The sequence below is a fragment of the Pongo pygmaeus genome, chromosome 11 (assembly GCF_028885625.2).
Source record: "Pongo pygmaeus isolate AG05252 chromosome 11, NHGRI_mPonPyg2-v2.0_pri, whole genome shotgun sequence".
Classification (NCBI taxonomy): domain Eukaryota; kingdom Metazoa; phylum Chordata; class Mammalia; order Primates; family Hominidae; genus Pongo; species Pongo pygmaeus.
The window spans coordinates 65533326-65553920 of NC_072384.2; the positions used below are offsets into that span (position 1 = coordinate 65533326).

The 20595-nt window shown below is 33.4% G+C and overlaps 1 protein-coding gene across 2 annotated transcripts in view; it reads right to left on the minus strand.

Annotated features, from left to right (window-relative positions):
• Nucleotides 1–1162: 1162 nt before the first annotated feature.
• SCN1A (sodium voltage-gated channel alpha subunit 1) overlaps nt 1163–20595 on the minus strand; it is a 142484-nt gene continuing 123051 nt past the window's right edge. The window contains exons 23-28 of one of the 2 annotated variants that reach the window (XM_054478114.1): nt 14447–14728; nt 11680–11733; nt 10037–10174; nt 8011–8115; nt 6170–6440; nt 1163–4445 (exon numbers count right to left, since the gene is read on the minus strand). In XM_054478114.1, the coding sequence (XP_054334089.1) occupies nt 3268–4445; nt 6170–6440; nt 8011–8115; nt 10037–10174; nt 11680–11733; nt 14447–14728 (2028 nt within the window). In that variant the 3' untranslated portion in view covers nt 1163–3267. The remainder of the gene's footprint in view (nt 4446–6169; nt 6441–8010; nt 8116–10036; nt 10175–11679; nt 11734–14446; nt 14729–20595) is intronic. The other variant, XM_054478113.2, reaches the window with a different exon arrangement.

Genomic DNA, 20595 nt, shown 5'->3' on the forward strand with positions numbered 1-20595 from the left:
CATTGTATAAGGATGGGAAAAGCACTTTTAATTACTGTCCCTTTTCTGATTGAGGCTATATTCCCTCTTCTGGCTTCACCTGATGACAAGGGAAGGCTTCTCATTCCTCAGAAATTTAGATAGATTAATTTAGACTGTTAATTTTACTATCTGGACCACCCGAGTAACCTTTCCATGATATCTGTGAATTCTGCACTGGACTTCATTGTGGTTCCCCCAGTAACTGTTTTCCTTTATTTGCAAAAGTTAGCAAGATTAAGACCCCAAGCTGAAGCAAGGCACATCTTTGCTTCCTGCTGACTTTCATGAGCTATTGAATCACCTTGTATCAGCCAGGCAGGAGACAGATGGCATGCTGAAATGAGGCATATGGAAGAATTTCATGAAGGGGACATTTACAAAAGTGTCAGGCAATGTTAGGAGAAAGCTACAAGGAATACAAAAGCACTCTCAATGCAGCAGCAGACCTGAAGGAGCAAGGGGAGGAGTGATTACCAGACCCCAGAGAAAGTAGCTTCAGTTGTATGAGGGGCAGTCTGATTGGAGTATGACTTTTGGGGGAAGAATGAGTCCAGTGCCAACCCAGGGCAACCCAGCAAAGAAGGAATTGGAGAAGAAATATTCCTATGTCAATCTTCTCTCTCTGGTGTTTTCCCACTGGTGCTTCTCATTGGCCAAACCAATTGGGAGCTCAAAGCTAGGAGAGCCCATTTTTGCAGTGTGTAGAAGTCACCCTTCTGGGACACACAGAATGATGCAGAAGCATAGAGAGTGGCTCTGGAGGAGCAAACACAGTATCCTACACACATGGCAATTCTAAATTTTTAAATGATGATTTAAGGGTTTCTTTTCATAGCTCAAGGGGTCATCCACCATCACTCTGGCTCCCATACTTCTCTTCCTCCTAGAATCACTAGCTATCCTCTGACACCAGTTCTTCCTCCTAACAGAGAACACACCTGCTGTTTGTAATTCTGGGAGATCATTACACCCTACCTCCAGTGACACATCTACCCTAGGTTTTCTTGTCAACCTGGGTATGCCTCTGTGGGGTGGGTGTGTGTGTGTGTGTGTGTGTGTGTGTGCGTGCGCGCTCCCCTTCTCCCCCAATTTGTAATGTAAAAAATCTCCATATCATTAGAATATTCTGTTAACAAAAAGTGACTGGGCAAACAATAAAATAAAAAATGTAATCTTTATTAGTTTTGCACATTTTAAATGTTGGTTAGCATTATTTAGCATAATAGTAGCATTTTCCAGCATGCAGTTCACGAATACAGTTTATCTAAGTAGTTTTAAGAAAAAGAGGAGCCTATGGTTTGCTTCTGTAAGAAACACAAAATGTCCTGATGTAATTGACTATATAAGTTGACTACTCAGTTTTTGTGGAAAAAAAAATTATGAAGCCCACATTATATTTAGAACAATCTAGAGCAGCATTACTCCAAAGAAATGAAAACATCAACTGAAGTCAGAAAAAAAGAACAAAAATAACATAAGCACTACCTTCAATTCAGTTAGTACAGGTACTACCAGAAATATAAATAAAATTTTAAACTCTTTTCCAATTGCAAAGCATAATTTGGATATGAATCATGAACCTATTTTGCTCCTTAAAATTGTGAAATAATCTAAAATTAGCAAATGTAATTAAAAAAGCAGAAATCTACAACTACCCAGTCTTGTTTTCATGTCTTATTTAGCAAATTTCTTTCATGAAAAAGTACTATGGACAGAAAGTAAGAAAAGTGATTGTGATATCAACCTGAAGATAATTTCCTCTTCATATTTATGTACATAATGCTGAAAAATAAAATAAAATGACTTTTTACAGTATTTATATTTGCTTATAAAATTCTAAACACATTTTTAACAGGTTAAGCAGTGTGTTTTTTTAAACGTGTCTGTACAGTCTGGCTATATACCATATGTTATCCACTTAAAATGTAAAAATAACCAAAAAGCTGTTAAAGTGCTGCAAACTATTGCTTAATGACTTAAATAAATGAGATCTGTTGAACAATTTCCTTGACTTTACCACTGACATATGGTTTCTCATAAATGAGATTCTGAGCAGTGAGAGAAACCAGATACAGCAGCATCGTAATATAAACATGCATTGATAGCATCCAAACTATCTATAAATGGTACAGAATACATTTTATTACCTGTGTAAAGCTTGCACTCTACATTTCTTGTGGTACATATTTGATGCAATAAATACTGTGCTTAGGTCATTATTTGTTTGCTCAAACGTGCACCACAGGGTAAAATGACTATTTACATAATAAATAGCATTTCATTAACATATACAGTGTCAACCTTGCTGAGAGCCGAAGATGGCTAAACAAAGTGCAGGATAAAGCAGAAATTTATAAAGAGTAATTTTGGTCAATTCAGTTTTCTGGCGGTGGAGGGTGAGGGGCAATATTCATTATTCAGGTTTTTTTTTTTTTTTAAATACAACAAAAAGAAACATAACATTTATGACTCCAGACATTTGAATGAAGTTTGCACCTGCTAAGATTTACTGGCCTACCCACAAACAATCTACCTGGTCTAGGGGCTGGATTTCACAAAACAAGATCAACAAAGCACCTCCACTTATCACCCAATTACCCCTCCCAGAAATATGGTGAAATTTAAGAACTTGTTTTTCTTGTGACTTTTTCTCATGCATGATCTCTAAATGCAGCATGCCCTCATGCAAACCACGACTTTGTGTAGCTGGGAGGGCCATGTAGTTGCCATACCCTCCAGGTGGCATACCTGTTATAGAGGTCCTTAGCCTATTTCTCAACAGAAACTTCGTTTACAAAAATAGTCACATATAATAAACACATGGATTAACAAAAAGATGAATCCACTAACAGATTCCGTAAAAATGTGACAAATGTGGCAGTTGAAATGCAAACAGTGGATACAATTACTACACTAAAGTGTTTCATGTTAAACAACCCCAAAATTATAGGTTTGCACCCCTTGAAACTGGTCCCTACAGTCTGACTAGCCATTGTGTATCTTATCTTCAGCAGTGTCAGCTGGTAGTGAGAACAGTAACCTCCTGTCAAGGTCGTCTCCCCTTTACACAGAGTCACAGTTTGCTGACAAGGGGTCACTGTCTTATTGTAGGCACTGACCTTAAGGAGATTTGTGTAAAAACAGTCAGTTTGGCATTGACCTCCTAAAGGAGTCCTGTTGATAAAAATACATCACCTTCACAGGCTGTAAACAATTTGTCACCCAATTATTTTTATTTATTTTCATTTATTTCCCTTTGGCTTTTTCATCTTTGCCTTCTTGCTCATGTTTTTCCACAATTGGCTTTGTCACCCGGTCATAGGAAGGTGGACAAACTGCAGTGGACATGGTCAGATCAGTTTTTTCTGTAATAGAGTTTTCATTTATTCTGTCAATTATCATGTCTTCTTTTATAAGAAGATTAGCCCCACCTTTGATTTTGTTTTTATTGTACGTAAAGGAAGCTTGTTTTACAGTTCGCTTTAAAAGGTGGCGTCTGTAAGCACGCTGAATAATAACAGCAGATACTTCCTCTTGTTTTCGTTTTAAAGTAGTAGTGATTGGCTGATAGGAGACCTTGGAAGGATTGGAAGCCATGAATCGCTCTTCCATCTGTATTCGTAGAGCATCCATCTCTCCACTCTCTCCTAGAACCCGCTTTGTAAAAGCAAATAAGATATCAAGACAGTGGATCCGGTCACCACTCACCATGGGCAAATCCATGGCAATGAGCTGGAGTTTGTTTGGTTGCGGCAGATTGAGAGGCGGTTCAAGCGCAGCTGCAAACTGAGATAATTTTTCAAATTCCATGAACTGAGTTGCATCGGGATCAAACTTCTCCCAAACCTCATAGAACATCTCAAAGTCATCCTCACTCAGAGGCTCTGCACTTTCTTCAGTAGCAACACTGAAGTTCTCCAGGATGACCGCGATGTACATGTTCACCACAACCAGGAAGGATATGATGATGTAACTGACAAAAAAGAAAATTCCAACAGATGGGTTCCCACAATCTCCCTTAACTGAGCTTCCAGGGTTAACTTTATTAGGGTCACAGTCGGGTGGCTTACTGTTGAGAATGGGTGCTAACAATCCATCCCAGCCAGCAGAGGTTGTAATTTGGAACAGGCAGATCATGCTGTTGCCAAAGGTCTCAAAGTTGAACATGTCATCGATCCCAACTTCCCTCTTAACATAGGCAAAGTTGGACATCCCAAAGATGGCGTAGATGAACATGACCAGGAAGAGCAGGAGGCCGATGTTAAACAACGCAGGAAGGGACATCATCAAAGCAAAGAGCAGCGTGCGGATCCCCTTTGCTCCTTTGATCAGACGTAGGATTCGGCCAATCCTAGCAAGACGGATCACTCGGAACAGGGTAGGGGACACGAAATACTTTTCTATCAGCTCGGCAAGAAACATACCTATGAATAAACAATGAGAATAAACAGTGAAGAAATCATGCGTTAAAATAAACATATGTTTCTTCTAAAGCTTCAAGGTAAGGTTCAGAGTCCTGAACCCAGTTATATTATCTTAAATATGACAGCTGTATATGATATATATATATATAAAATTGTACATGATATATTATAAATAAATCTTAACTTTGAAATTCAGCAATAATTTCAACTATAAGGATTATAGTACTTTTTTATCTTTAAGAGATGTTTATAAACTACTTTTAGTTTATGTAAAGTCCCAAGTCAGAATTTAAAAAGAAAGTAAGTTAAAAATGCACATTTGGCCAAATAGTAGCAGCCCAGCAGTATAGGTACAAGTTTATATGTATACAGTGACTTTTCTGAAATTGCCATATTCTAAATTCTCTATTTACTCCTTTTCCATCTGAAAGTATTGGCAGCTTTTGATGCTACTTTCATCTCCCCATGATCTTGGTACTTAGTTAAGTTCCACTCTAATATTTTTATATACTTATTTCTGTATGTTCTGGTGCATTTCTAAAAGGATCCCAGGTTGATGCTCTTTTTAGTATCCTGTACTTAATGTTGTATTTCAATTCTTTTTGGTCTCCTGTACCTAACACTGTAATCTCAGTCTTCTTATTTTCAGCTTCTCTCTCCATTTGCTTTTTAGATAAAAACAATACTTGTAAAGTTAAGAAGAGCTCAAGAAACTAAATGCCTTCAAGTTTAAATGCCTCATTCTGAAAAGACGAAGTGTAAGAGTGTGTGTGTGTGTGTGTGTGTGTAAGAGAGAGAGAAGGAGACGTGTGAGAATACAACTTTTTATACCTTGGCCACGCTAGTTATAACCAAGGACTCTAATTAGTGGGAATCAAAGGCTATATACAATGAGTTGGATATAAGGCCAGTTTCTTCAGAGTGGGGAGTAGCATGAAAATCTGTCCAACAGAGGTGCCTCATTTTGGATAGTAAAATATTGACCCAATCATATCATCCTGTTTAGGGAAGAATGAATAGTTTAGGCCCAAGAGACAGATGCTTTTCACTTTACTAGAGCTTTAGTTTTGTCTAATGAAATGAGCTATTGCTCATGAGACTAGTTATATGTTTCAGGCTTGGAAGTATAGTACTGATGATGTCCCATGCCACCTTATTTCCCTTGTGCATCATTATGATAAACCCATTTTTAAGGTAGTCTAGAAAATCTCTACATGACACTTGCAGAGAACCTACTGTATGCATTTGCTAATGTTCAGTCCTTGTCTTTATTCTCTTTTTATGCAATACTTTTCCTTATCTTGAAACCACTTTCCACTAATATCTATATGCTGGTGACTCCATGTCTATTCTCTAAAGCAATTTTCCTGAGTACCAGACTACATTTCTAGTCTTGTTAACAGAACCATCTAGATACTGTATTGTTCTTCAATCTCAACATGTCAAAAACATTTTTATTTTAGTTAATAGCACAGTTCTAGTTCAAATGAATGAGGTTTTACTACATTTACACTAAGTATATTATTCTAAATGGATAGAATAAGAAACAATACTGACATATAGTAGGAGACATTTTGTTAAAAAACCAAACACACATGGATAAAATGTATCAAAATATTTACAGTTGATTATCTCTGATTGCTGGGATGATCTTGAATCTAATCTTGATTGTTTCAACTTTCACTTTTATTTAACTGAATTTAAGAACTTTAAATATTTCTTACCTACAATGGAGAGAATGACAACCACAAAATCAAAAATATTCCAGCCAATGGTAAAATAATAATGGCGTAGAGAGATGAGTTTCAGTACACACTCTCCAGTAAACAGCACAATGAACACCAGATTGATTCGTGACAAAATGGTAGTCACATATTCACTCTGGTCATCTGTTTCCACCATCATTGTGACCATGTTAAGACAGATGAGAATCATGATGCTTATGTCAAAAACTTGTCTGGTTACGAAGTCAAAGACCATTGCTTGAAATTTGTTCTGTAGAGAAATAGAAATGCTTTTAACAAAGGAGTTTTCTCATGTGCATTAGCATTAAGTACTTTCTGCATTAATTGACTTTCTAGTTTCTTGCAAAGTAGTCATTGGCCCTGATTTTTGTAAGAATGATTTATAGCATATTAATTGTTAAAATTTAGTTATTTAAATTGCCATTTACTAATGTGTATTTCTCAGAATAACAATCCCTTGTCCAAAGAGGGTTTCTGATAAAAACAAAAACCAAACAAACAAAAGAAACATTCAACACTGTATACTTCTTCCAGAGGTATGCAACGCATATCAACATTTTAAGATTATGAAAAGGTAAGAAACCCATTTAATTTTTTTTCAAGACTTTCCAATGATCAGCTGGACCATACATCCATTTTAAAATATAGTACTATTAATATTTCACTTGTTGTATTCTCAAATAATTGTTAAGGAGAATTTGGAATTTCCAGGACACATCTATAACATTATGCATTTAAATACCACATATGGCAATATTCATATTCTTCTACCAAATAGCCTTGGCTAACATTGTCAGACACAGAATGCTGAAACTGCACAAGGATAATGAGACCAGAATGACATTTCCTATATGTTTATGTCAAAAAAAAATTCACGTTCTTTGTCATTGATCTGTGATTCTGCTTCCCATTTCTGCCACTGCTAGTCACTGAAGGCCATCTGCAGGCTTATTTCTTTGAGCCACTGAGGAATTCTGAGGGCATTTTGCAACTTATATTTTTCCTACAAATTGTTGGTTCATTTCTACTCTTAGTGCTAAATTTTAATGGAGAAAGTACATATTTCTCATCATTCTCAGGAAGGGAATATTCAATCATCACAATATGAATATTTGCTAGTATTTTCTTCCTTGATGCACCCTAGGAATTACTGAAACCTCTCAGATCATCATAAAAATATTTATAATGTGGGATAATAGCTGTCCATTTTCATAGCAGTTTGTTTGTTTCATCATGGAAGCATGAGTACTGTTATTTATCATCATAAACTGTAATTACTGACCCTGACTTCTGCAGACATTAGTAATATCTAACTCTATAGCCATACATATGAATAGTAGATACTGGAATTCTTTCCTCCTTTAAAACACTTAGTATCTCTAGTGAAAAATAAAATAGAAGGTGTTATTTCACTCAACACTTCATCCATTTCTTAAAATATTAGGAAATTGCATTTCTTATAGCCCCATCCCAAGGTTTACTTCTTTCCCTGATATTACTTGGCAACCGTTCTTGAGTTGTGTGATTAACCTTCTCCTGTGCACATCACATTGTCTATGTGTCCATTGGCCAATTAATATGGATTCTAATGGGGTGCTTCTGAGTCTCTTGAAGTCAAGGGTGTATCTTCTATTTCTTCGTGTTCTTTTTTGGTCTTTATTTTTTTTTTGTTACCATTACCATAAAAGATACAAACTAATGATGCTCTAAAAGTGAAAAAATTTTTTCTACTGGAAATGTTAGCTACTTTCTTTTTTGTGAGACAAGCATGCTAGTTTTTGTTTTTATATTTTTCCCCCATATCATTTGGTATTTCTTACTCCTGGTCGAGGTATAGGCTTTTGCGGTTTTTTCGATCCTAATTTTTTCATTGCATTATAGTATTTCTTCTGTTCTTCTGTCATAAAGATGTCTTGACCTCCAAAGTATAGAAAAGAAAAATCAAACTGGTTAAAACTGTGTCCTTTTGCACATTTTTTTCAATGTTAAAATAGAAAATGGATGGCTAAAAAAAGAAATACAAAATTCAACTGATTAGCATAATTATATCTGGGATTTAAAATGTAAAAAATTAATTGTACTCTTTAGGTATGATAATATTTAATTCCCTAAATAATTCAAAATTGACTTTATTATTATTATCTTATGAAGACAAACACCCCCAAATCTCAAAAAGGTTAAGTATTTTACCCAAGACCTTATGCTTAGTGAGTAGCGAAATTTGGTTCACTGAGATAATAAATACTTGGTACCTTATACTATACATACTACCTTTATGATGTTAAAGGCAATAATTTTCTTATTTAAATGTAGCAAAGAGTTAGAGTATGTATACTGCAAGACAGTTTGGAGTTACTCATTAAAAAAGTCACTCTAACTCTGTCAAGAATTGGAGCAAAGGGATAAAAAGAAAACTGGATGAGTTAGTGAGAGATTTAGGGGATAAATCAGAACTCATAGCATAGTAAGTATGGGACAGACCAGTAGGGATAGAAGATTGGAACACTGGCAAGTAAGTGAAATGGAGTAGCCTGATATTGACTACAGAATACTACTGGTAATAAGAAAAGGGAATTGAGGGGAGAATGTTCTGTAGTGAAAGAAAGCACTCATTCATTATACAAAAAGCAAACATACTGAGCAAGTGAGATGAAGCAACAGTACATAAAGGAAGAAATACAAATGGCCAACGAGCATTTAAGAACATGTTCGAATGTAATAAAATACATAAAAGTCATAACAAGGTGATAAAAGTCATAAAAATTAAAATTAAATACAGTTTTCACCTATTAAATACCAAATATTCAAAAACAGAATGTTTGGTGACAGTGGGGGAACAGTGGCATGGGTGTTCCATACACTGTTATTGGGAGTTTGAGTAGTTATATTACTCTAGGGGAGTAAAATACTTCATTGTGGGAATTTATTCTAAGGAAATAATTAAAGCCTTATTTTCTCTGCCTCTCTCTTTTTTTTTGTACGAAGACTTTCAACAAGGTACTATTTAAATCATTAAAGATTAAAAACAATCTAAATTATCAACCTACTGGGGAATGAATAAGTAAGTTATGATAATGCATATATGAAGACTTAACAAAATGAGAAAATACTTATGTTAAGTCAAAAGTGGAATTTATAATTATAGATAAAAAGCTCAACAATAAGAGTATGTGTGGAAATAGTCTGAACAGAAAAACAAAATGTGAATGGCAGCAGTTACTTCCAAGTGATGATATTTATTTACTTTCTATATGTTCTATAATGTACATAGGTAATTGGGACAATCAAATGAACCTTATAAATGATAAATAATAGTCATACAATTCAAGACTGAAAGGGATAGCTTATAATTAAATATCTTGGAGAAAGAAGTGGGAATATATAAAAGAAATCAATGAAAGAAAAAAGCATAACAATAAACACTGGAGGAAGCTTACATCCAGTGCCTAATTTATTGCAACGAATTAGTTGGAAAATATATTTTCAAGGGGGAGTGGGTAGTTGTAGGGATAAAATAACAAGTTGCTTTTGGGAAAGATGCATATTCGGTTGCTTTCTAGTTTTATTCTAATTATTATTTTTTAAAAGATAGAAAATGTTTCTTGATAATGAATAAGAGGAGGAAAAACTTTATGAAACTATGAACAAGAGTGTGGAACACAGTTATTCTTAGCTTTCTATAGCCGGAAATATATGGATAGTGAATGACAGAGGAAGAGGAAGGAAAAATCAGTTATAATATATACTCCCATTTTGTTTCTAAATTCAAGTACTCATTTGGCAGACAAAACACTCCAAGGAATAATTTTCTATCTCAGTGGGAGAGAAAATATTAGAAATACTTATCTTCTTTTTCTGCTGGTTGAAATTATCTATGATGACACCAATAAACAGGTTCAAGGTGAAGAAGGACCCAAAGATGATGAAAATAACAAAGTAAAGATACATGTACAGACTTTCTTCATACTTAGGCTGGAGTTCCACCTACCAAAGGGGAATATTTTGTAAAATATTACCATACATTTTAGTGCTGGAAATGTCATTGGTGCTTTTTCATAACAATAGAAAAAATTATTCTTACTAATATGTCAGCATTTTTTTTTCTGAATCAACTACCTCTAAAAAACATCCCTGAAATTAGCCTTCAGGGATGTCTTCATGTGAAAAATATGGCTACTATGACATTCTAAAATCTATTTTTACAACTATAAATACAAATAATATTCTTCCATTTGAACAGTAATGTGCTAAATTTGCAAGCCTAGGTACTGAATTTTAGTAATTTTAAAATTATTAATAAAAAATTTAAAACTGTAAATATCTATAGGCTAGGTTTAGAAACAGTCATTCATGTATACATGAAATAATGTAGCAAATAAGAAATGAGTTGTTCATTCAGATGTTTGGCACTATACCCTAAAGTAACAGTCATTGAATTTTTCAGATTAAGTAGACATAAACGGACAGTCCATTTTATAAATCCTCAGTTGATTATTTAATTCCTAGATTGTGCTTAAAACAAATGGGCTATTACTTATAATTTAGTAATGGACTGAAAGGGTTACTATAGTTTTTTAACAGATTCATGTCCTTCTAAAGGCAACAAAGTTAAAAAACAACTAAACACACAAAACAAAATATAAGTGACAAAGTGAAATAAAATAACTCTGGAGGTTATCAAAACGATATTCAACATAAAACTGAAGCTATTTGAAATGCACTTCAAGAAAGATAACACCAAACTATCAGGTTGAAGACTGCAGGGACAGAGGTTATTCTTTATGATGATAAACAGATGGGACTTCAGAATAGAAAGATGAAGGTTGATAGAAAATACTACATCTTACAAAGTTTTGAAGAGCAAAGTTGGAATGAGCATGAATTTCAGTTTAGGTCATGGAGCCTGAAAGAGGCTGAAATCAAATAAAATAGGTTTATACTTTGGTGATATACACTTAAAGGAATCTGTTGGCCGCAGAAGTGATTGCAACATTAGTAAAGATTCCAGTCAATTTATGAATGCTAAAATCATATAAAAACATTATTTTATATGGTTTAAAATATGATTATTTGAAAGAAATCATCACAGTGATCTAAGGCTGACAGAACAATATCCATAACTTTTCATGCTGTCTAATATGGAGGGTGACTATACATTTCAACTAATGATAGAAATCATATATTTCTTCAAATTTGGTCCTGCACACTAAAATTACTACTAATTATATAATGTGTGGATAAATAGGAAACAAAATAGAAAATATTTAAAAGAAAAATATTTATAATATTCAAAATAATTCATGTGTTGAATTATCTTAGTAAGATCTTTCTGATAAACATTGCTATGCTTGAATATTTACCTGTCACACTTTTTCCCAAATATTTTAAATCAAGATAGAATCATTTCATTTGGTCGTTTATGCTTTATTCGATTAATTTTACCACCTGATCAATATTGTAAAAATACTTAGAACACAAGGAATACTTACATTTCTGGAATCAACTGCTGCATACATTATATCCATCCATCCTTTGAATGTGGCCTATTAAGAAGGACATGCATGTTTTACTTTGGAGTAAAAATAATTTAGACCTGATGTTTAATAAATATTCTTACTGATATAATTTTCAAAAGGGAATATTTTTGAAAGACATTTCAAAACAAATTTTACATAGATTTTGGACCAAGACAGTATCTTAGTACGGCTTTTCATTTCTAGAACACATATTGAACAAAATGGCCATTTGGTATATCCTCCCCCTTGATAACCAACTCACAAGCACTTTTCAATTCTTTAGAGTTCATGGTATCATGATATTTAAAGCAGTATTAAAATTTGCTGGAGCACTTTTTAGAATGTCTTACAAATGCCAACACATGTGTCAATAGCTCTATCAGCCAAATAATTACAACTTAGATCTAAGGATCATCTGCTAAAATATATCTGCAGGGTGATCAAAGTGATTGAAAATTTAAGGTTTCTCTTTATTGTAACAATGTAAGGATGGTACCGGGATACATAAAGGCAGGGTTGCAACTATCCTTTTAAGAATTTTGCAGCAAAACATTTAGAAATACAATCCTTTGAAGAATTTTGGATCAAAACATTTAGAAATAACCACCTATTCTATTTTCTTTCTGAAATTCTTGAAGACAATAAGTTAATATGAATAAGAAATGTGAACAATAGTACAGCAGACACTTGGCACTCACAGGATGAAGGATACTCCGGCTAATAACTTACAGTAATTTGTTATTTGTCCTGGGGCATGAATTTTGAGTCCTGTGGGCCTAAAAGGATTATCCCTTAGCTAGTGAGGGAGGCTAGCAAAGCCTTTAGCATCTGTATCACAATATATCTTTGTTTTGATAACACTAACCCTTGTGAAGTGGTGGATATCATGAGACAAAAGCTAAGCAAGGGTGTGGGTGACAGCCGTGAAAAGAAAGTAATGACTCCTTGCTAGAAAGTACAAGGCTTTTGCATATGAAAGAGAGATGTGTTAAATATGTCAGTGGCTTAGGTCAATGATAGAACAATTCCATTATACACTTGGTATAGAAACAGAAAAAAGTGATTCAAGGGACCATTTCAATGACTTACTAATCAATAGAGAGGTGATTCTATAAAAGCCAAATGTGAAGCAGTATTTTAGAGGGTTTTTTTTTTTTTTTTTGGTGGCAGAATTTATTTAATAGTTTTGTGCAGGACCATCACTATATTTTCAGAATTGCTTACATTTTAAAGGATTGCTTAAAATTTTTAATTTTTCTTTCCTCAAATTTATGGAGGAAGTGGTTGCTTTAGTGATATTTACAAGTATGGTAATTAGTTAAGGGTTAGAATAAGTGCCCAAATAAATATCATCATGTGTCGACAATTTTTAAAGAAAGCATTCTTGCTAGATATTTTTAACTTTTATTTTTATTTGTCTGTAGAGACAGGGTCTCACTCTGTTGCCTCCACTGGTCTAGATCTCCTGGCTTCAAGCAATCCTCCAGCCTTGGCCTCCCAAAGAGCTGGGATTACAGGCATGAGCCACCATGCCCCACCCGTTCTTACCAGATTTTAAAAATCTCTATTTTAATTGCATGAATATTATTCAGAGTAGGTCAAAAATGTTAAGAAGAGAAATAAGAATTTCCAACAAAAAGATGGGAAGAATTTGTAAAGTAATCATAGTAGACACCTCTGGAAAAGCTGCAAAAGGGTTTTGACCAGTGTTGGTTTGTTTGCTTGGTTAGTCTTCTGGTTGAACAGTTGAAACCTTGGTGAGCAAAAATTGATTTCTGCCCTAAAGACACTGTAGAACCACAAGGCAAGAAAGAAATTGTACAGTCTTTTTTTTTTAAGCTGAGTTTTCAAATAATCTGGACTCTATTTTATTCCCTGCTTTGTTGTGGTGCTGCTGCAGCTAGAAGCAGAATCAAATGAAAATGTTTAAAGGGCTACCTTTTTTTATATAAATTATAAACTATTTTTCGTGGAGACCCAGTCTTAGAGACCTAATAGTGAAAACATTAATATTTAGGATAAAATAGACTTAAATAATGGTGCTGAAAGGTCATTTGAGATAAGACAACAGCTGCTTGCGCATCATTTTTGTTTCTAGTTGCTTCCAGGTATTATTTCCATTTCACTATGGGGATCTAATTCTCTTTTTTGTTGTTTTTTGTTTTTTTTTTTAGATGGAGTTTTGCTCTTTGTTGCCCAGGCTGGAGTGCAGTGGCACCCACCACTATGCCCGATTCTAATTCTAAAACCTAAATGTCATTCCCCAAACTTTGATCCAAATAATAGAACTCAGCAGCAGTTAATCCCTACCAATTAATTACAATCCAATTAGGTGTATTAAGTGTATGTGTTTTGGAAGATGATCTATCTGTTAAGTGTATTCTGTTTTGGTAGCTGATCAGTGAAACAAGCCTTCTAATCACAATAAAAAATGGCAAAGTTACTGATTTATTAATTTACTTGTTTACATAGAAAGAAAGAGCAATACGGAAACAAAGAAAATACAAGAAAAAAGACAAAGAGGTCTTTGTTTGGCCTGGTCAATACTGACTATATCTGCAGTCCTTACATGTAATAAAGTTTTCACCCATCTGGGCTCATAAACGTGTACTAACAAATTGAAATTTTTTAAATAGAAAGAAATATATACTTTTTTTAGGAACTAAATAATAGATGTATGTCATTATTTTGTTATTATTGCAAACAATAAAAATATTCAGAGAAAATAGTGTTCACTTACAACTTGAAGCAAAGAGAGATACCCAAATCCTACATTATCAAAGTTTACTTTCACATTTTTCCATCGAGCAGTCTCATTTCTTTCTATTAGTTTTAGGCAATCAGTATGATTATTCACGTCTTCGATGTCAAACCTGTCACCAGTTGTGGTATTAATACAGTGGTAGAATTTGCCAGCAAACAAATTTACGCCCATGATGCTGAAAATTAGCCAGAATATAAGACAAACCAGAAGCACATTCATGATGGATGGAATTGCTCCTAAAAGGGCATTCACAACCACCTAATACACAAATGGAAAAAAAGAAATGTCAGAATTCTTATCTGTTAATAAAGAAAAAAAAATTCCCCTAGTAATCTCTGGTCTTTCCATTTTTTTTTTCTATCAAGGCTATTTATTCTAGGATATGTAAAAGCAAGGTTTAAAAAAAAATCTTAAAATTCATTTTTTTTCTTAAGCAATACACTTAGGAAAACAACTATAGGCAATATAACCAAGAAATGAAACGAAAATGTTTTTTAAAAAAAGGGAGGGAGAAGCATTAAAAAGTTAAAGGAAAAGGAAAATCAGAGGAACTTGCTGCCAGATGAAGTCAGAATTGTGTTGTTTATCAGAAAAAAGAAAAGTTAAAAAGCCTATACAGAAGTTTAACTCATTTTAAAAAGGCAATATATTCAAGAACAAAACTAAAACATTTGGACCTGAGTTGATTTGACCAATATATTTTTAAAATAACTTAAAAATTCAGATGATAAATATAAAAAATATTATTAAATACCTAATATAATTGTCTTTAATTATTCATGCATTGCTATGACTAATAATTTTTGCATAAGAAGCAAGACAATTTGCATTATGTATTTCATTAGATCATCACATCGTTTATTTCAAGCTCCAGTCATGTCAGTTGTTTCATTTACTGAGTTTAATTCAAAAAACTTATTTCAAATGAAACATAATAGAAATCATTTCTTAGGAAAATAAGAAAAAGAGGGATGCCATACATAGTTTTCAAATCTGTTGTGATCACATGAAGTTCTGTGTTCAATTATTAAATTATTATCTACTTTTTTTTTTTTCTATAGAAGGATGTTTTCCCCCTCTTTACTTCCGGACCACTAGTTAAAAATCTGAGTGTTCATGTTTGGAAACAACATAGGGATGGCTTCCTTGCTTTCTCCTCCATACCTCCCACTGGAGCTGCACAGGAGTGGCTAAGAGGGAAGGTAAAAACAGACCCTAAAATGCTTATAAGGGGCGGCTGCCTCAAACTTGGACATTAATAGCTAAGTTTAATTCCACTTATGTGCTTGTATTATTCTTGTCAGTCTGATCCAAAGGAAGTAGTCGTCAAAACATCTTCTATTTGCCATTTGATGCCAGTGTATTTTTAGAACAATTTTTTTTTTTAACTGCCTGTCTGAAAAAAAATACATGAGCCAATTTCTTATACTTCTGAGCCCTGTTTAAAGTCTGTAAAGAACTCTAGGCCTTCTGGGGAACATAAAACAGTGTGATAAGTGGCCAAAGAAAATAAGAATACCAGTAATGACAAAGGTAGAGGGGATAAGTATGAAAAATTAATTTGGTTGAGTTATCCAGGCAGAACCAAATGATGTGGGCCTATGCAACTACCAAGCTGACACGTGACACTTTGCCTTATCTCATCTGACTGTCTGCAACAATACAGTGGACTTCATAAATTCTCGTTTTATAATTTATTTTAAATGGATGAATAGAATTAGATTTCTTTTAGGTTAGAGATTTGGAAATTGAAATCAAGTTACTATTTATTTCCTTTCTTTTCTGAATATTTTGTCCACTATCCAGATTACAATGCTGTTTCTAGTGTGTATACACAGAGTACTAATTAAAATATGTATTTTGCCTTCAACACTCAATTTAGAGTATGAGCAGAACATTGATTATCTATACCTATTTCTTGATTTTCTTTTCACATTACCTGTCTCACATTTTTTCTTCGAAACATTTCTCAGCTTTGTCACCTCTTTTCCATTCTCACAGTCACCACCTAGAACTGCCCTCTGTTATTTCATACTTGCACTATCATCTGTCTCCTAACCTTCTCCTTCATTTAATCTATGTAAGATGAATTAATCTTCCCCAAGTCCCACTTGAAAGTTATTTATTGGCTCTCTAACTACCAAATATTTTTCTTACCTTGGTATTCACATCACTCCACAATCTATATTTCCAGTTTTAACTTCCCTGGTCATCTATACTTCATGCCACTTCAATTAATATAATAACCATATGCTAATATAATTGCCAGATAATTGAGGTGCCATTTACATTGAAATTCCTTGTCTAATAGCTCCTTTTCTGAAATACTCTCCCCTCTCAAAGGCTTTAGTTCAAATAGCACTTCCTTCATGGAGCCTAACTTTGCCCCCCAGTTTAGCCTCCTAAATAAAGAGGAATGTTTTCCCCTTTGAATTCAAGAATCAGAATTCTAGTACTGAACAGAACTGTACAGATAATTCAGTATTGTGTTCTCATTTGGCATATGAGAAAAATGAGGTTAAAACAAGTTAAGTTCAGAAAGCAGCCTATAAATAGCGTTTAGTGCTGTTTCCAGTCTATGTGGAAGAGTTGCTCCCCTTATCTGGTACCCATATTACTCTGTACTAGAGTTCAGTGTAATCCTGACAGATGGTAAGATTTTCTAAAAATTTAAGATGCAAAAATATGTTCGTGAATCTTCCAGGGCCTTGAGTGTCTTGAATATAAGAACATACCAGAGAGCTTTGAATATAGGAATAAAATAATGGTTGACAAAAATGAATGGATTAATGAAGCAAAGTTTAGCTTAGTATTTATTGCTCAAAACATAATTTTTAAATGTTATTTCTGAATATGGGATGAGAATAATTAAGGAACTGAGCACAGGGAGAAGTTTGTGCTTAGGAAATATGTTTGAGAGGTTTACTTTGAAACTGGGGATTGATTTAGAGTTAAAACGAACTCTATGGAATTTATGATGCAAGCATGTACTCTGCAGCAGTGCACTTCAGGATATGATTTGCAAAGTTGGCATACATTTGGCCCAGAGAAAAGTTTTATTTTTTTTGTGAAAATAAAAGAACCTTATCTTAGAAAACATCTGGCACAGTATTGGGGAGTTTATTATACAAAGCTATAGTCATATTTATGATGTATTAAATTAGACAGTGAAAGATCATAGAAAAGATTTCCTTTTCCCAAGAGTTCCAAGCCATTCCTTGGTTCAGCAGAGAAGGAGGTGTATTAACTTTTTTCAGTCTCAATAAAGCTGCAGTAATTGGTTCTCATGGGGGGAAGAAAGTAGGCAGAATTAGTCTGAATAAATTGGAAAGAACAAATTGAACTTTCAGGCTACATGAAAGGAGATGTCTGAGAAAGGAACTATCTTAATGAATTAATACTGTACTAGAGGTTGTTTCTTCTCAGAAGCTTTTTTTCAAAACAAACATCATCAAATAAAGTTTCTCTACTCTAGCACAACCAATTCTATTTCTGGTTCACTACCTGCGTTTTTAAAAATAAGTCTACACTAAATGAAGGATTGATAATTAAATATGCAAATTCACATTAGAAATTTTCATATATGCAGAAATGTCTTTTTATCTGAATTAATTACTTTGAACTTCAAATCAACATTATTCATGAATTCTAGTGCTTCTCTAATAGAAATAAAATCCATGTGAATAAAAATAAAAGTGGGCAAAGTAGGCATCATCCATTTTTAAGTATGAAGAAGAATAATAGAATCTTTCTTAAAAATCTAAAAAAATTATGTTGTGGGTTTTAATTAAGACAATTATTTTTGTAAGCTATGATATATTGGTGATCCAAACAAAAATTCTGACTTTTTCTGTCTCTCAAGTATAAAAACTCTTCTTCTCGTATAATACACTTAAACTTTAAGAATGAATAAAATGTAGAGTTATGTTTATGTATGTTTTCACTGTGATATCTTTTAAAATCCTAGAAAGTTAGTTGGGAGTTACTTATTCTAAGAAGTGAGTTTATGCCTTAAATTTTATCTTAATAGTCATGATAAATGTTTTTGTTTTATTTCTAGGTATGTATTCTATTCTGCATAATTCAAATAAGTGGATTCTTTTACATTAACTTTTTGTTTACAACACAATTCACATGTGCTTAAGCATTCAACTATTTCTTAATATATTTTTGCCTTGTTAACATTTTGAAAATAACCCCATATGAACTTACACAATAAAAAATGAGAATGGTCACAATCAATACCAGTCTTATGAAACCTGAAATATTGCACCCTCGTATCTGTTCATACATATCAATAATCAACTGATGGTATCTAACTGGTAATTTTCAGGACCCACACCAATGTACTAAACAGCAGGGGCTGTATGCCTCAAACAGTATAATGAGCTTAACAAGTTAAATTGTTTTTTCACATAATCATTCTACACCAGGGTCCCCTGCCGTCACCAATCCAGTAATCTCCCCAAAAATGGATAACTCCATATACACATAACTAAATCATATTCAATGAAACTTAATAATGATATCAACCATTGGGGTTAAAATCCACAGAGGGTAAATTCATAAAGGTTTTTTTTTTATTTTTCAAATGAAATTTAAGACAATTGAAAAGAGGGGATTAAGATGTAAATACTGTATTTTCCCTACTGTGGTGCAATAATAGAACCCTTCCCAATCCCTCCCTCACCCCACTACACATAAGTCACAGTGCAAGGATTAAAGGTAGCAAAAGGGGTAATACAGTACCCATAATAAAGGGCTCAGGGGAGGAACCAGCGCTCCACCCCATCCAAGTTGGAGCAAGATTATCCTATACAAAATAGAAATATATAGTTTGTTATTAGTTAGAAATCTGATATGACAGAACATTTGGTGTTACTTTTGTTCATGATGCTCTCCGTCTGTTTCCCTATCCATTAAGACTTGAGTTCTTTTGAAAAAGAAGGTATTTAAGATTTCCTAGGTTAGGAAATTAAAAATACAAATTTAAACACAAATTTTATTTTACCCTAGATATTCACGACATCAATTCACTCAGTTTAATTTTACAAGTTGAAAAATTTGGACTGGAAATTTGAAATACAATAAATGTTTAAAAGCTGTCAGCCAGAAATGTGCATAAAACATGCAAAACACAAAGTGCAACGTGATGATAATTTATTCGTTACTTTCTAACTTCTTATCAAGCACTGTACAACATGCTTTATTCAGTAATGTTGCATAAAAGCACATGCTTTGAAAAAGTAACAGAACAACAAAAATAAAATGAGTGCCTGAGTTACGCTTTGACGCAGCTATTGTGATTTTATGCTGCTAGGGCAAAGAATTAAATGAGAGTTTCTGAGTATGTTCAAATCTCACTTCCCAATCATAATCATCATTCTTATATCCAACCTCACCATCATTCATGATTATATTTTTACAAAGTAAAACATCCAAACACTAGAAGTATAAAAAATAGAATCAATTATAAGGTTATTTTGACTCTACAATGCCAAACAGGTATTGAAGAGATTAGTCATTTTAGTGCTGTGTGTATGCTGTCATTATGAGGAATAGAGCTATATTCATAAATCTGACCATTTAAATTATTAGTTTTATCACTATCAGCATTTATAAGGATTTTATGTCTAAAACTCCAAGTTTCAAAAGCTAACCTCTTTTAATATAAAAGGCATTAATGATTAATAATTATAGATATGGTTATTTCTGAGAAAATTAAAAGTATACCCACAAGATCAACTTTTTTATAGAAATGAAGTGTAATGTATGGAGATATCTGAGCACTTGACCAATGAATTTAATAAACTTCCAAATGGTCAAATGTAAAAGGTTTATAATATTTTCAAATGTTTAGCATTGTTCAGATTTCACAAGCCATATAAAATATATTATTTTGATTCAGGCAACATGTTTTCAAGTAGAATGTACAGAAATGACATTTTTTATCCAGAACTGAAACTGCCAGTCTGAAACAAAACAAAGTGACATTTAATTGGAAAACAGACTTAATTTTTATATACCCCAGAGAAAATTTCTGATAACATTTTGGTGAAAATTTGAGGCTCTCTGTGAGAAATAAAAGAGGACTACTTGTATTATATTGAGTTGTTGATAATGAG